Here is a 16641-nt window from a genome sequence, read left to right on the forward strand (position 1 = left end):
GGGGGGGGAAGGAATGGACTGCATTGTCACGTAAAGCCAGAGATCAGTGTACAGCTCATGCACAGATGCTCTCATGCTGCCTTGTGGATAGGCTGATTATCCACAGATGGCGCTGACCAGTAGTTTTTAGTCTCATGAACAGTGATTTGTTATTGCGGCAAATAAAAATGAGGATGAACTTTGACCTCTAGTTGATAGTCACTGTGAAATAAGCAACAAATGCTGCCCATAAAACTAGAGAAATTCAATATGTTAATAATGCGATATTCTTACGCTGCTAAAATGAATTGCATTAAGCCCCTTAGATCATTTGTTTACAATATTTCCACACTTGTTTGTTCAGAAAAATGTAGCTACTGTAAAGGGGCATGTTAGTAATTTACCTTTTATCAGTCTCAATCAGTCACCAAAGAATTAAAGCAACAGCTTCCTGTCATGGACGGCATAAATCATATATGTCACTGTCCTTCTTTTCTTTCTTTTTTTTTTTCCCGATCCCAGCAACCTGACTGTTTCAATTCCTTCCTGTCCTATTAGTTCGGTATCTTTTCTGGGTGGCTTCCACTTAATCAGCCATACTTACTCCACAGTGTTACCAATCCAAATTGCATTAATTATAATAAAGGGTCAACAGGCACATGCATTGCACTCAAATGATGGGACACCTTAATCTCAGTCCATCTTTGTGATTTAGGGTAATAAATACAGTATGCAGTCATTCAAGCGCACAGGAACAATGCTGCAGGGCTGAAATGCAGACGGCTCAGCTGGTGCAAATGAGAGGTTTGAATTTAACAGAACTGCAGCCTCTGTGAAGATTCACTTCTGAATCTCATGATGATGAATTTCATGATGTCCAAAAGCAAAAGGAGTGATACCGACGGAGGAGGGGGTTGAGCATGTGGAGGGAGGTGGTTTAATATGGTGGCTATCCAGCTCCCAGGAGAACAATGTGGATGTCATTAGAGAACATGAGTGCCCCACCCCCCCTCGCCTCAACAAAAAAAGAATATAAATCACCATGGTCAACAGAAAATTATATTCTAATCTTCATTATTTATTTATGTGTGCTTTTTATCTGTGAGAAGTGTGTGTGTGTGTGTGTGTGTGTGTGTGTGTGTGTGTGTGTGCGCGCGCGCGCACATGTATCACTTTTAAGTGTATCCAGGGATGTGAATGCACATTAGCATGTCTGTTTATCAGTCAGGGGGGATGCACCGAGCAGATTGTGTATTGTCATGTTAATGCAGAGGTACAAATTAAGCCAAGACCTCTTAGGGTTTATTGAATTTAATTGCTTCCAATTACAGATATGTTATTGCTCACTGTGTTTTGTATGCTGTGTTATTGGTAATATATTTATATAATATATATTTTTGTCTAATTAACATGCACTCACACTTATTGGCTGAATTACAACTTGTATTTTTATTGCATTTTTAATTCTTTCTTACAGATTATTACCTGCAGATGTGAGTTTCTGTAATTAGAGCAGAAAGTGAGCGTGTAGTGTTATTTAATGTGTAATTTTGGGTGGAAATCGGAAAGGAACCATGTAGAACGAGCTATGAATATGATGGCTGTCGCTCATCAATGTCACAGCAAGTGGAGTGTGTGAGCAGGTATTACTCATGTTGTGGGGACATGAATCTGTTTACACAGTCACATTGTGGGGACTCATAATGCCCCATAATGTAAATCATCACATTTTAGGGTTAAACTTAATGGTTACAGTTAGGGGTTAGGCTAAGTCCTGGAAATGAATTTAAGTCAATGTAATGTCCTCTGAAGAGATGGAAACATGACTGTGTGAGTGTGTGAGCGAGCCAAAAATAAATGAGTGGAAGAGCAGAGTGGAGCTGCAGCACCATCGACACTCTACACAGACAGACATCAGTTACTATCTGTCACCCTCTCTCTCCTTTAATTTGTCTTGCGCGCACACATACGCTGACTCTCTCTATTTCATCACTCTCTCACTCTTGCTTTCCTTCATGCTCTCTCTCCGTCTCCATCTCTCTGCGCCTTTTCCAAGGAGAACGGTTTCCATGGCAACGCCATGCAGGCATTTCATGACTATGATATGTGTGTGAGAGTGCAGGTCTCCTTGTAGACTAAATTAAAGCCATGTACAGTATTTCTTTACTGATTTTTATAAAAGCACTCGGGTTGTCTGTTTGTTTTTTTTACCGGATGTTCTCTGTGGTCCTGATGAATATCGGCTTTGCGATGAGGGATGCAGTCAGTGCGTGGCACCATTTTGTCAAGAATGTGGACACGAGTTACTCTGTTGTTTCCTCAGATCTATTAATACAAAACATTTCCAGATAAAATAGGAACGTTCTCAGACTGCTGTTGTACTATGTTAATGGTCGGGCTATAAGTTACTAGCCATTTGGTTGTTTGCATGAGCAGCAATAGCTAGCATAGCTCAGTAGACAATACTTCTACTAAAATGTTGTGTTTATATATTATTTATAAAGAAGCCAGAAAGAAATAGGAATTCCTATGATGTTTGAGTGGGAGGTGAGCTACAAGAAAAGCAGTGCAAATATTACAACATAATCTAAGCAAATCATATAAAATCTTTCAAATGTCTTGAATATTTTCAATGTTATTATATCTTTTTAGACATCTTCTTAGACTTTATTTATGGCAATGCTAAAGATTTCATCAGCTTGTCACACATCTCTGAGCTTGCCTCTGGCCCTGTGTGTGTATGTATGTACGAGTGTGTGTGCGTGTCTGTGTGTGTACATGTCATCCTACATCGATTTATGATGCCTAACAGGGTGGAGCAATTCACCCGGGCCTTTAGAGGAAGCCATCACCAGTATAGCCTTTCAGCTGAGTGGTATCTTGGGCTGTTGTCTGTGTAAAGGCAATTCTACGCTTCTGAGTTAGTGTGGAGGTGGAGAGATAAAAAACGGTGTTTATTGCCAAAGCCACAGGACTAATTTACCTTGTCACAGCAATCTCGATGAGAGGTGCAACAAGGGAACAACTGTAAAGGAATATAGGAGATTTAGTGGTCATTAAATCCCAGAAAAACTCTCTTCATGGTTGGTTCAGAATTGCAGTATAGGGGCAGTTGTTTCATCTACCTTCATACCTCATACCCAAGACTTTTCCTTTATGTACTGAAAGTGTTGAAGGATAATTCTAAATGCCTGTTTTCATTGGCAGGTAAAAACAGCTTGTGCTGCAACATAGTAAAGTATAAGAACGGAGAGATGCTTAGCTCCCCAAAAAAGACATCTGAGCTCCCCCAGAAGCAACAACATTTTGGAAAATCTGAACTATAAGTTATAGTTTTTCCCTGGGAGATGAAAAGAAACAAAGTACTAATGAACAATGAATACTGATTACAGAAGATACTTAATGTGAGGTGTATGATTAAAACATCATTTGGGCTGAACATGAAATCAGGCTACAGTGATGACTATCTAATAGGACTTGGAATGGAAGGAATGCATGCAAAGTGTTTTTTTGTCTGGTTCGGTATTTAAATAAAAAAACAGTGTTACAGAAAATGTAATGCCTAGAAGGGAAGAAAGCAGGCATATTAAAACAACTCTGACCTACCTTTCTCTCTCAGGGTTCATTTCCAGGGAACTTACACTTGGTTCTGGTGTTACGTCCCACTACTTTGCTCCAGCGGACTCTGTCAGACTTCCTGTTCAAGTACAACAAGGATGAGTTCAAAATGAAGGTGCCAGTATGACTTGTACATTACATGTATATGTCTTTCCTTTTTGTATTTTATTATCTTCTTTAGGAATTAATTTTGCTTTCATTTATTATGAAACAAGGTCTCTTGTAAATTATTAAGGATTATCTTTGAATAAATAATACCTCATATAATCAGTACGTGGTGTGTGTTTATTTTATCAGGTGGTGATGCTTAGTTCCGTAACTGAGCTCCATGCCTATATCGACCCAGGACAATTGACCACAGAGCTGGGAGGCACGCAGGAGTACTGCCATGACAGCTGGATCTCACACCGCACTGTATGTGTATACACACACACACACACACACACACACACACACACACACACACACACACACACACACACACACACACACACACACACACACACACACACACAAAATAAGGTTTTGAAGGAGATTTTCTCATATTTTAAAGTAAAAATCTTTTGACATAAAACTTATTTATAGAAAAAGAGATTTGACTCCAGTGTATGATTGCATAATGAATGGGCCTCTGTATATTTATATGTTCTGAATGTCTCCTCCGCAGGCAATCGAGGCATTCGCCCTCATGGTGAAGACCACGGCTCAGACCCTGCAGACGTTCGGCACTGAGCTTGCAGAGACAGAATTACCCAACGACGCCGAGGCTACCACCAACCTGCTGCACACACACACTCTGAAGAAGGATAAAATGAAGGTCAGATACGCTTCTATGTCTTTTCCATACTGGTTAACCAACCATATGTCTCATAGATATTTGGTGAAATGCTTTAAAGTGACTGCAGTAAGCAGGAGACTTTGCAGTTTCCTTGAAAACGTTAGTGCTGAAGAAAATTATTTGTTTAATTTCCAGGAAGACCTGCAGGTGGCGCTGTCTCAAGGGGGACGTCTGCTGGAGTGTATCAACGAGCCGCTACAGACAGACCCTGAATACAACATGACCTATGATGAGCAGGAAAACTTAGATACTGTACAGAGGTAGAGGAGGGAATTATTAGATACATAAATAGAGAAAGAAGTTTTTCCTGAACGCATGAATAAATCTTCCCATCACTCCTCCTCCTTTCCGCCCTGCTGTTTTCCTCCTCCCTCTCAGACTCCTGGGTCAGCTGGACGAAACAGAGGCAGCATTTGATGATTTCTGGGAGCGTCACCGCACCAAGCTGGAACAGTGTTTACAGCTCCGCCATTTTGAACAGCACTTCCGTGAAGTGAGTTGAGTTGCCTTATGGGAAATGTAGTTTTCTGGACAAATTAGTCACACACAGGGTAACGTGTGCTGATAACACAACATTAACAACGTGTGTTTGCAGGTGCGTGGCCAGCTTGATGTGACATCAGAGCGGTTGTCTGGTTTCTCCGAGGTCAGTGTAAGCCCCGCCCATGCTGAGCACGTCCTCCGAGAGCTCAGCGGCCATGAGGACAGGGCCTGTGTAAGAAAGACAAACACACACACAATCCTGATCTATCCTGCAGTGGTACAGTAAACACAAACACTTTCACCTTTGATGCATCCTTGAAACCATATGGCTAATGACCTAATCAATCACTGGGAACGAGTGGAAATAGATGTGAGAGAAGAGAGTGAGAGCACCTGTATGTGCATGGGAAATATAAGGCTGATATTAGCCTTTTATTCTATAGCTATAAGGGTTCAGTTTGATTAATTACATATTCACTGATCAATTAACATTATTAGAAGAGAGTTTTAGCATCTTGATATGCTGTTTCAGAGGCTCATATAGAGGATGAGTCGTTTGACCAAAGTAGGTGCCCCACTCTATCCAGAATTAAGTAATGAAGCTCCACTCTGCTTAGAGGGAGAGGACTGTGGAGGAGGAGAGAGGGTTGTTTCATTGTTGCCGTTTGACTGATGATGTGTCATCTGCTGTTAGCTGACAAGCCATTATTCGACACGTGTCCTGAAGTATATTCTGATATTAAAAACGTCTTCAATGTGTTTCAATAGGACGTACTGGACTGCGCCCTGTCCCTGGCCAGCGAAGGTGACAGGCTGATAGAAAATTCCCACTATGCCGAGGACTCCATTAGGCCGAAGTGCAGCGAGCTGAGGGAAGTGTGCGAGGAGATCAGCTCCACCCTGAGGAGCAAGAAGAGCCTCCTGCTGAAGGCGATGGAGCTCCACCACGCTCTGGAGAAGGTACGAGTGTGGGTCAGACTGTATGTGCATGAGCGATAAAGACAGATGACCTGCTGATCTTTCCTCTAGCATCACATCCACGTCATCCTGAAAGAGATTCTTTCAGGTTATCAGTTTTTGGAGAAAAGTAATTGAAAATGTTTCCACCCAGGCATCACGGTGGTGTGAGGAGGGCATCTTCCTGTTGGCCAGCCAGCCAGTGGACCGCTGTCAGTCTCAGGATGGAGCTGAAGCAGCTCTGCAAGAACTGGAGCGATACTTGGACACAGCGCCGCTACACACCCTCATAGATCACAGCGCCATCTGCTGCCAGTATGAGGCGGCCCTCACTACTCAGCTCAGGGTCAGTAGGAAGGGGATTTAACAGATTAAATATATGCAATAATTTTTTTCCCTGTGTGGTGCTTTATGATGTTTTATCCTGAGGTCGTAGTTTACCTTTTGGTTAATTTACTGCATTATCTTGGTCTCCATCAGGACCAGGTAGAGAGCGTTTTCCAGAAGCAAAGCTCTGTCCAGGAGATGTTTGAGAAGAGACGCGTCAGCCTGAAGAAACTTGCCGCCAAACAGACCAGACCAGTCCAGCCAGTAGCACCAAGACCTGAAGTGAAGTCTCCACTCTCCTCACCCAGTAAGCCTGGATCAGATAAACTGATTTTATATAGATAGAGCAGCATGTATCAGTTGTACAAAGGCTTGATATTAACTCAGGATTCTTCTCACCTGGTTAAGGGATAATAACAATGTCTTCTCTCTGTCCTTCAGATCAACAGAGAAAAGAAAGAAGATACTCTGCAGATAATGCCATCTGCAAAAAGGTAAATGCATGAATACTGATCAACTGTTTGGCAGTAAATATTGTCAAACACAACAAACATTTAAAACTAGTTAATTTAGTTTTGGATAATCAATTAGAAGTAATCATTCCCGATCAAAAGGTAAGAGATGTTTAGTCAAAGTGAACTGATATGGCTGTTAAAAGGTGAATGGTCATAATATACATGAATGTGTGTGTCCAGGTGGAGACTCCCTTACAAAACGGTGGCACCAGACATGCTTCTCTCACAGAAGAGGAAGAAAACCTGGCAGTACTTCGGCGGTAAGGGGTCAAAGGTCATTCTCGGAGCCATAGATAAGAAGGCTGCAACATTTCTCATCTTTGGTAGTTTTGTTAGGGTGCTGGATGTGAGAACTGAAAGCGCTCACATCAACTCACCTTACAGTGTTCAAGAGAAATTCAGTCAAAACTACACTATTTTAAGTATTTAGTTTTTCTGTGTGTTTCAGCCACGTAATGAATGAATTGCTGGAGACGGAGAGAGCATATGTGGAGGAGCTACTGTGTGTGCTGGAGGTGAGTGTTTGTCCATTTGTGTATATTCACACCAGGTTGCAGTGTCCTGGCAAAAGTTTTGTACATTTACAAATTAATAGCATTACTATTGAAACGACATATTTAAATTGGAAGTACAGTGTCGGCAGATCACTAATTCAGTACATGCATCTGTTCTTTATCAGTGTATTTCTATACAAGGCCACATGGGAGTTGGACCTACATGTATCATTCACTGGGGAACGACCAGGACATTAAACGTTTAGTAAATCTTTCTGTGTATTTTTTAACTCCAGGGCTACGCAGCGGAGATGGACAACCCTGCCATGGCTCACCTCATCCCCAGCGCCCTGCTCAGCAAGAAGGACGTCCTGTTTGGCAACATGTCTGAAATCTACCAGTTTCATAAGAGGTACGCTTCTTTTAGACAGGAAATATTGTCAGTCAGAAACCTTTATTCACAAGTGATATTGCTTCTTTTGGTCATTTGTTGGTCAATGCCAGTGTTTTTAAATTTGTATCTTCACTTTAAATAGTAATTTTCTGGGCGCTGGTAGGCAGATGTTACCTTTTGGATAGAGCCAGGCTAGCTGGTCCCCGGTTTCCAGTCTTTATGCTAAGCTAAGATAAACAGCTGCTGGCTACAGGCTTCATATTTACCATACAGATGTGAGAGTGGGATCAATCTTCTCATCTTTCTGCAAAGTTGAATTACAGAAATTTCATGTTGTTTGTCTGTAGAACGTTTCTAAAGGAACTGGAAGCGTACACTGACTGCCCAGAACTAGTGGGTCGCTGCTTTTTAGAGAGGGTAAGCACTTACTTCCTACACTCTGCTCTGGACTCATTACTTATAAAAAGCCAATAAAAATCTTAATCTTAAAAAGTCAGATCAGTGAAAGGGGGGTTGCTTCAACATACTGTTTCCATTAACAATGCTGAGTAAGAAAAGGTGAACACGTTAACGACTGATTCTCTCTGTAGATGAAGGACCTGCAGATCTACGAGGCTTACTGCCAGAACAAGCCTCGCTCTGAAAGCTTGTGGAGGCAGTGCTCCGACTGTGCCTTCTTCCAGGTTTCTCTTTCACCTTTCACCTCATAGTAACACTTTCCTACCTTACTATGTGGCTAACAAGAACAATAAACCCTAAGTCATTTGTTTATGTTTTGTGAACCAGGAGTGCCAGAAGAAGTTGGAACATAAACTTGGTTTGGACTCCTACCTCCTTAAACCTGTCCAGAGAATCACCAAGTACCAGCTACTGCTTAAGGTGATCTGTCATGTACAGTATATACTGTATGTCTGTGTGTGTTTATTTCACACTCACTGTGTTCTCTGCGTTTTGTTGTGTGCTTGCAGGAGCTGTTGAAATACAGTAAGAGCTGCGATGGCAGTGATGACCTACAGGATGCTCTCTCCTCCATCCTGGGGATCCTGAAAGCTGTTAACGACTCCATGCACCTCATCGCCATCACAGGATATGAGGTCAGAGAACTAACACTGTCTTAATGAAATGGATAGAGATGCTGTCTCTTAGCTGGTCAGCTCGGACAGGAGTTGATTTTATTTTTTTTATTGGCCCAGTAGAAAAGTGCACTTTTCTTCGACAGTACATTACAGACCATGCAATCATAAATCAGATGCTTCACCACCTCGTGTTTGAGTTTATTTATCAACACAATGCACATATACTGTATGTACATGTCAGGGTGCTGACCAACGCCTACGTTAAATGCAGCGTGATGTGTATGTGAATGCAAGAGAGAAAGAGAGCAAACAACAGCTGTTTGAACGAATCTTGCAAAAGTGGCCCATACAGTTTGTACAGTTTTTTAATTATTTAGTTAATCATCTAATTTTATACACATCTCAGCAAGATCTGGATCTTGTTTTTCAAAAGAGACCTGAGAACAAGCACAAAAAATTTTAGAAAACTATTTTATGTAGCATTTTGAAGACTCTAAATAAATTGTTATGAGGAATGAGAGACTTTAAGATTTCTTGTTTTTCTTTTATAATTGCATTTGTAACTCAGGTTGTACAAGTGTAATATAACACAAGACATAATATTTATTGTGTTCAGTGAGGTTAGAGTTAAAAAGGAGAGGCAGAAGTCATAGATCAATAACACACAATACAATTTCTTTAGTTAAAGGGGATCATCCTGCCTTTTAAAAATGTATAACCTGCGTAGTGAACTAAAGAATGAAGAATCATTGTTTAAAAAAAAAAGCACAATTGTTGATTGTAACAATGGTCCTCCAACAAGCTGAAGATGGGAACAATTTCCTTCTATTGAAAAATGCAATTTTGACTTTCAACTTCACGTCAGGTTGGGTCTTAAAACAAAGTCTGTTGTCCAGTTGGATCCTTACATAATTGTAAAATGCAGCACCCTGAAAATAAATACCTGCTTTCCTGTCTTTTCCCTTTTCTTCAGGGCAACCTGTCCGAGCTGGGTCGCCTGCTGATGCAGGGCTCCTTCAGCGTGTGGACGGAGCATAAAAAAGGTCACGCCAAGGTCAAGGACCTGGCCCGGTTCAAGCCCATGCAGAGGCACCTGTTCCTGCACGAGAAGGCCCTGCTCTTCTGTAAGAGGAGAGAGGAGAACGGGGAGGGCTATGAGAAAGCTCCGTCTTACAGCTTCAAACACTCCCTCAGTGTAAGCTCACGTTGGGCAGACTCTTAATAGGCAGCTGTAGTGAAAGATCAGGGCTGACCGTGTGCAAACTTGTGTTTTCTTGTCGTTCTTTTCTCAGATGAGCGCGGTGGGCATCACCGAGAACGCGAAAGGAGACAACAAGAAGTTTGAGGTTTGGTGTAACTCCAGAGACGAGGTTTTTATAGTCCAGGTAAGGTCGCTCAGCCTCACTGCTTTGACTAAACATGAATGAAGAAGGAACTCTATCACTGTGAGTGCTGTATAATTTGTCTCATCTAGGCTCCAACACCAGAGATTAAAACATTGTGGGTGAACGAGATCCGCAAAGTTTTGACCCAACAGCTCAAAGCCTGCAGAGGTATTTTGGACACACATGGCGAGACAAGCTTTTTTGTGTTTCTTCTTCTCCTCCTTTGCAGCTCCGCTTACCTGCTTGTTGTGAGTAGTTAACTGTTTGTATGTTTCAGATGCCATTCAGCAGAAGAGCTCAGACACCCCGAGTCCCACCAGCAACAACTCTTCCATCTCCCTCAGGTTGGTGTCTCTTACATACATTGCGCACATGAAGTACACCCAAAGATGAGATGCCTTCATTTGTTGAAATGTTTCTTAAACCTTTCCCAGTCCCTTTCGTAGCAGTGGTCAGAAAAACCAGAAGAAGCAGGAAGAGAAGAAGGGGGAGCAAAGCCCGAACTCTGACGTCAACTCCTCTTCATCACCGAAACACAAAGGTGAATGTTTGATAAATACTGCGTCCTCACTCAGACAGAAAATGTATTAAATCAAACTAGGATCTCTGCCCGCTACTGAAACTCTCACTGATCTGGACCCTTCTTTTCTTAATCACCCTCATCTTCATGGTTCCTCTTTCTGTCTCTTTCTACCTCTTTATATTTATATTTTTGATTGTGCAACACTCTCGTTTCTTTTCCCGCTTTCCATTTCAAACTATTGTTTCCAGATGAACCAGTGACCAGCCCAACCACTGACAGGTCTTCAGTGGCTAAAAAGCGTTTTACTTTGCAGGGCTTCAGCAATCTCAAGAGCCCGAAAGGTAACATAGCATTATTAGCAGATCTAAGGAGCATTTGAAATTAGACACACAATGCTTAGACTAGTTCAGTGTGGTAATGTAGCCTTTGAATGATGAAATAACACATATTTTGTTTAACAAATGAATGTTGAATTCATAAACAATTAAAATGCACCCTTGCTCAATTAAATACATTAAGGATTAAGGACATTATGTTGCTGCTATATTTCTGCATTTTATACATTATTTCAGAAAAAATACAGCGACCATGGGGTGTACTGATGAGCCTAGTTTTTATGTTGCAGACGCTCTGCCTCCTAGTGGTCAAAGTCTAACATTGCCACTGCTGAAGTTCCTGCTGTATTAGGTACACCCGACCTTCAGTAGCCAGTGAAAAAGTTACTGTACATGTGGCTGTTGTTCACCAGTCCACCCACTTTCCAGTTCAGATGTATTCAAGGCTAAATATTATATAAATCTAAAGAATTATTTAAAGTTACAAAGTTAGAACGACAGAGGCTTCTCACTGGTTTAGATATTTAATGATAGTGTTAAATTCTTGCTCTCTTTCTCACTTTTCTCTCTTCCCCCTTCTCTTTCACCTTTTTCCGCCTGTGTGCGCCAGGCTCGGCGCTGAGCCCTGAGCACGGCTCCAAACGTCACTTGGTCAAGAGTGACCCCACACCGTTTGGTTTCAAAGGTATATTGTTGTCCCATAATAGGGGCCATCTAATTCTAGAGGCCACCATTCATCTTCCCACCCCTCACCACTAAAGTGCACTCTGGTGATGTGTGTTTTCATTATGTAGATTTAACCTGTGTCTCATGTAGAAGGATGAAACTGGATGTGATGTTATATCAAACCTTAATCCATTTATAGAGGCCGTTCTCACCTGACCATGACAGTGTTGTACACAAATGTTTTCACAAGTCATAATCATCATCACTGAATTAGAAAGTCTCCAACATTCATGATTTTGGGAAATATGCTTACTTGCTTTCATGGTGAGAGTTAGCTCAACTTTGGCTCTGCCTTTGGACAAAGCAAGGCTAGCTGTTTCTCCCTTTTCCCAGTCTTTAAGCTAAGTGGCTGCTGGCTACAGCTACAATTGTACCGTACAGACACGAGTGTGGTAACAATCTTCTCTTTTAACTCTCAGCAAGAAACAAATAAGCTTATGTCCCGAAATATTTTATGAAGATGCTGTGTTTATTTTCATTTGAGAGCAAAACGTCAATGGACAAATGATTTATGTACTAACTGACCAATTGTCTGATTGCCTTACTAACCATATCAGAGTGAAGAATCCCTACTTATGTCACATTGCAGTGATTTTTGGTCCTCAATTACACCCATAGTTTGTCTCCTAGTCCACATCAAAGACAAAATGCTCTCACATCGACTCTGAAAGACCACCCTTTAGTGACCGACCGGGTAACCCCGCTTAACCAGCTGTGTGGCTACAGGACAAGTTCAGCTGTCTCACTGACTTGCTGGCTGTTTCTCCCCTGTCTAGAGCCGGCTCCCCATGTCACTCTGAGCAGAGTCAAATGGATGAGCACCTCTAGTCTCTTACAGAGCAAGCGGCAAGGTACAGATCCGCTCTGAGGATCAGCCACTGTGGGTGTTTGTGGTGGTTTGTAGTAGTTATGATTGATTTTTACGAGAGGTATAATTGTCTTATCTCTCATTGGAGGGAGATGTTAACAATAATCTGAAAACTATTTCAACTCTTTTTACCTGTAAATATAAGATTTTAAGTCTCAGTTCTCTGCTAAATGTTTTTTTGCAAGGTGTACCTACTCTGCCTCAAATCAATCATTCTCTATTCTTCTACTATTGGGTGTTTTTGGTTAGTGGTTGTGTGGCATGGAGCATAATTGTAATTTTCAGCACTGGCAGCTGTTTCCTTGATGTGTTTCACTGGGATCTGTCTGCTGTCTCCATTGGTCTTCTCTGGGATTTTTGAGGAGTTTGTTTTGATAGCCCCACATACATGTTTTGACAGAATAGATCTTGTGGTTTTGTGCTCCTTATCGGAGATTAAGGCACGACTGCGACTCTTTTCCACACTTCTCATTATCATCCTCTCATTGGCCTCTAAATCTCCTCACCTGTGTCCCCTTGTCCTCTCTGCACCACCACCACCAATCTACAGGCTGGAGCAAGGCGTCTCTCTCGGTGGATGCCTCAGAAGAGAACGATGGGTACTCCAGTGGCGAGGACCCCATGAACTCTGACCCGGAGGATGAAGTAGGAAAGAAGCTGGTGAGCCTGAACCTGAAGAGTTTTACATTCAGTAGATGGTGTCTTTTGTTATATATGTTGCTTATTGATGTTGACTCCTTGAAACTATCACTGACTGTTTTCGGTGACCTTTGACCATTTAGGCTCCAGGGAAGTATACGGTGGTAGCGGACTGCGAGAAGGCGGGACCTCAGGAGCTGTCTGTCAAGAGTGGAGACATGGTCCAGCTAATCAGAGAAGGAGAGGAGGGACAGTGGTAAGCGTCTTCCTTTCTCCAGTAAAAAGAATCCAAATTCAATAATATGTAAACAGGAAATATTCATATTCAAACATAATTTATTATGAGTTAATAAGTTCTTTCTGGGCTCTATGTTTTTTTGTTGTGGAATTAAGAGTTGTGAAATCTGTCCAGAGAAATCAATGAATTCTCTGCAGGCGTCTGGGTATGATAAGGAGTTTTACAAAAAAAGGGCACAGGAAAGGAATACACCAGAATGTATTTTCCACCTTAATTCTCACAGTCACTACATTAGCTGGTGCTTTTTAGTATAAAAAGTGCAAACAAGACTGTATAAAATAAGGAATTATGGACTTGCATCTCAGAAGTCGATGAAAAGTCCTTAAATTCTATGTCAGAGCCACAGTATGATTCCTGCTTTCACTGGGCAAAACACAGCTTATACCAGTCATTCGATAGCTGTATAAGTTATTTAAACACATATTGACATTGTAGTTAAGTTCAATGTTTGTTCACTCATCTGTAGGTTTGTGAAGAACCTTCGCAGCAGTAAGGAGGGCTGGGTGGCAGCAGAAAACCTCCTCAGCCTCATATCAGAGTCCAAGTCCTCCCAGTCGCTCAGCAGCTCAGGTATTTTTTCCAAATATATATACTTTTGTGTCTTTAACACCCTTCGGTGGTCATGTGTTCTTCCTCTTGAATCCCTGCCCACATCTCAGAGATGAAAACACGATTCACGAAAACAGATTCATCAGCGAACAAAAAGTTATGGGGACCCTCTTGTAAGAGGAGCAGTGTCATTAGCGCTACTAGCGTTCCAAGGCTACACAGGGCGCCTTTACACACCACATTTTAAATGTCAGTAGTAATAGAATGTATTGTTTTTCCTGATAAATTAGTGTCCTTATCACTACTTTAGTTAGCCAAACATATGGAGTTTATGGAAGAAGAACACCATCAACCGCTGTAGTTACATGGGTCCTATTCCACCCTCTAAATGTCAATCAATGTGTTCTACTTGTGATCTTTAATTTGTATTGTTAAACCCAGCCCTTTGGAAAACCAAATTTCTTTTTTTTGGATACATCTGTTTGCTTGAGGATTGTGAGTTCGACTCTGTATAAACACAGCTTTTGTTTGTGTGTGTGTGTATTTGTCCTGCAGATGGCAGCGTCTCTGGGAACCTCAGCACTTCGTCCAGCTGCAGCGAGACCTACACCAGCTTCTCCGACATCAAACCCTGACCTGCAACCACTCTCCCCAGCTCCATCCCCCAACCTAAAACAATGTCCAGGTGGAATTACAAAAAGCTAAAGGTGACCCAGGACAGGAGGGCGGAATCAAAGCCATCACACAGATGTCCAACTCGCAGTTTTGCCGGATCCAACCAAAAACCAAAGCTATCATTGTATCTGCTAGTGGTACCCATGTTGACTACTACGTCCACCTTTTCTGAATACTTACAGCCACCTGTTACTCTAATTGCAAAGACAAATTACCTTATTTCCACTCATTTATCTCATTTTAAGTTATTTTTTTACCTTAAAAATTGTCAGAATGCGGGTTGAAAATGGTATTTTCACAGCTCATTCCAGTGACATAAAGATAACATTCAGATAAATATCAGGGGAAACGAGTTCCTCAGCACACATGTTACAGTCATGTGATGCATCACCTTCTGGAAGGCCTTCTTTTCAAAATCACAATCTCTGTAAACAACAGAGAAAATCAGTAACTTATTAAGATTAACTGGATTAATTCCTTCTGATTATGTAGAATCAAAGTGGACACATTTAAAGAATATCTGCACTTAATGTGACCTGTCAACTTGGGATCAACCTTCAAGTCAACAACATCACAGCATAGCAAAAGATTTGTGTGTGAAACATCTACAGCTACAGAGACTATAAGACTGGTATTTCACATGATGCATCAGCTTTAGTGTCAGACATTAATCGTACACTGTGAAAACTGGCAGCTGGCTGCAACAAGAAAAAAAACAAAAACCTTTCAGTGCATCTTGGAGCATCACTGAGCAGGTCAAACATTCAGGGCCTGTTACTGTAAGTCTTGTAACATTTTTGTACGCGGGACACATACAAGGTGAAGTGTGTTAAATCCCTGTAGTGTCTGGCAGGCCAGTGGTTTTAAAGTAGTTGTTTTTTGTTTTATTCCCCATTCAAGAATGCTGTTTTCCTCCCGTGTTGTTAATATGAGCTTCCCTTATTCCTGTTTTTGTGGTGTGAACTACAAATTAAAACAGAGTCAAATGTATCACTAGGTGAATGTCACCAACAGCACTACCTGGTGGTCAGATGTCATGCACTTCTCCTACTACACTTGCAAATCACTTACACAGAGAGCGGCAGCTTGGAACAACTTCTGAACCTCTTGTTTTTTTTGTTGAGTCCTCCCCAACCCCCCCCCCCCCCCCCCCCCCCCCCCCCCCCCTCCTCCCCAAGAGTGATTATCTAACTCGCCTCTGAACTGCTCTGGATTTACCTCTCAGGAAGCCCAAGATTTTGTGTGGGCAAGCAGGTGTGACTGCATACCTGCTTGTGTTGACCAAATGCCTTTGTGTGTGTGCATTCTTGCACGTGTGCTTGCTTCAGAACAAACATGCGTATGTCACAAACCCCCAGAGAGGCCATTAAGCCACAGACACCAGTCGGATCAGAATTACGTATAAGGCCCTAATTAGTTATATTACTGTTTACACATAGTGTTGAGATAGAACAGTAGTTCTAATGCATTTACCTGCTGTATTAATTTATAGTCAGGTTAACTTTATTGATAAATTGCAATTTGCCCAGGAGACCCTCGGTGGCCACCAAGGATCACTCTGACTATAAATCCAGTTTTTGTGTCATGGCCTCTGTGCTCACCTATCTTTGGTCTGCACAGCAGCAACAGAAGCAGGCTTTGAAGCAGGCAGTGGTTTGCACCACCAGCCTGGAAGCAATATTTTGTTTACCTGACACCATGATGTAGCTGAGTGGATCGTCACGGTCGAATAACAAGTTCCAAAAAAGAGGGGGGATTTACACAGCAGGGGTGGTGAGTGAGATGAGATGGCCCTGTTTGACCCTGTAAGTGGGAATGAGGATGTTTATACAGGTTGATAGTACACCTTTGACAACCAGCTGCTGGGACACCCTTCTTTACACACACACATGCACACACAGAACCTGGGCTATTCTGAACGCTGAATGATTTTTCTTACCTTGTTTTTCAAGGGTGAACATG

At 41.9% G+C, this 16641-nt stretch overlaps 1 protein-coding gene and 1 long non-coding RNA gene across 6 annotated transcripts in view; one reads left to right on the forward strand and one right to left on the reverse strand.

Moving 5' to 3' along the window:
• Positions 1 to 4036, reverse strand: part of LOC123975636 — a 5859-nt gene extending 1823 nt beyond the window's left edge. Inside the window, exons 1-3 of the long non-coding RNA XR_006826124.1 lie at positions 3856 to 4036; positions 3586 to 3676; positions 2963 to 3004 (exon numbers count right to left, since the gene is read on the reverse strand). This is a non-coding gene — a long non-coding RNA (uncharacterized LOC123975636). The remainder of the gene's footprint in view (positions 1 to 2962; positions 3005 to 3585; positions 3677 to 3855) is intronic.
• Positions 1 to 15815, forward strand: part of mcf2la (mcf.2 cell line derived transforming sequence-like a) — a 69573-nt gene extending 53758 nt beyond the window's left edge. For 3 of the 5 annotated variants that reach the window (XM_046057267.1, XM_046057257.1, XM_046057248.1), the window contains 27 exons: positions 3599 to 3712; positions 3895 to 4011; positions 4265 to 4414; positions 4571 to 4695; positions 4814 to 4928; positions 5031 to 5150; positions 5687 to 5878; positions 6030 to 6221; positions 6356 to 6509; positions 6644 to 6696; positions 6898 to 6977; positions 7166 to 7232; positions 7508 to 7623; positions 7953 to 8022; positions 8196 to 8288; positions 8392 to 8484; positions 8574 to 8699; positions 9655 to 9876; positions 9974 to 10066; positions 10156 to 10234; positions 10344 to 10410; positions 10501 to 10607; positions 12427 to 12501; positions 13069 to 13178; positions 13301 to 13413; positions 13922 to 14025; positions 14560 to 15815. In XM_046057267.1, coding sequence (XP_045913223.1) covers positions 3599 to 3712; positions 3895 to 4011; positions 4265 to 4414; positions 4571 to 4695; positions 4814 to 4928; positions 5031 to 5150; positions 5687 to 5878; positions 6030 to 6221; positions 6356 to 6509; positions 6644 to 6696; positions 6898 to 6977; positions 7166 to 7232; positions 7508 to 7623; positions 7953 to 8022; positions 8196 to 8288; positions 8392 to 8484; positions 8574 to 8699; positions 9655 to 9876; positions 9974 to 10066; positions 10156 to 10234; positions 10344 to 10410; positions 10501 to 10607; positions 12427 to 12501; positions 13069 to 13178; positions 13301 to 13413; positions 13922 to 14025; positions 14560 to 14639 — 3027 coding nt within the window. In that variant the 3' untranslated portion in view covers positions 14640 to 15815. Of the gene's footprint in view, positions 1 to 3598; positions 3713 to 3894; positions 4012 to 4264; positions 4415 to 4570; positions 4696 to 4813; positions 4929 to 5030; positions 5151 to 5686; positions 5879 to 6029; positions 6222 to 6355; positions 6510 to 6643; positions 6697 to 6897; positions 6978 to 7165; positions 7233 to 7507; positions 7624 to 7952; positions 8023 to 8195; positions 8289 to 8391; positions 8485 to 8573; positions 8700 to 9654; positions 9877 to 9973; positions 10067 to 10155; positions 10235 to 10343; positions 10411 to 10500; positions 10608 to 10837; positions 10931 to 11534; positions 11610 to 12426; positions 12502 to 13068; positions 13179 to 13300; positions 13414 to 13921; positions 14026 to 14559 lie in introns of all 5 variants that reach the window. The other 2 variants (XM_046057285.1, XM_046057276.1) reach the window with 2 other exon arrangements.
• The last annotated feature ends 826 nt before the right edge of the window (positions 15816 to 16641 follow it).

This window comes from Micropterus dolomieu, linkage group LG01 (genome assembly GCF_021292245.1).
Source record: "Micropterus dolomieu isolate WLL.071019.BEF.003 ecotype Adirondacks linkage group LG01, ASM2129224v1, whole genome shotgun sequence".
Classification (NCBI taxonomy): Eukaryota; Metazoa; Chordata; class Actinopteri; order Centrarchiformes; family Centrarchidae; genus Micropterus; species Micropterus dolomieu.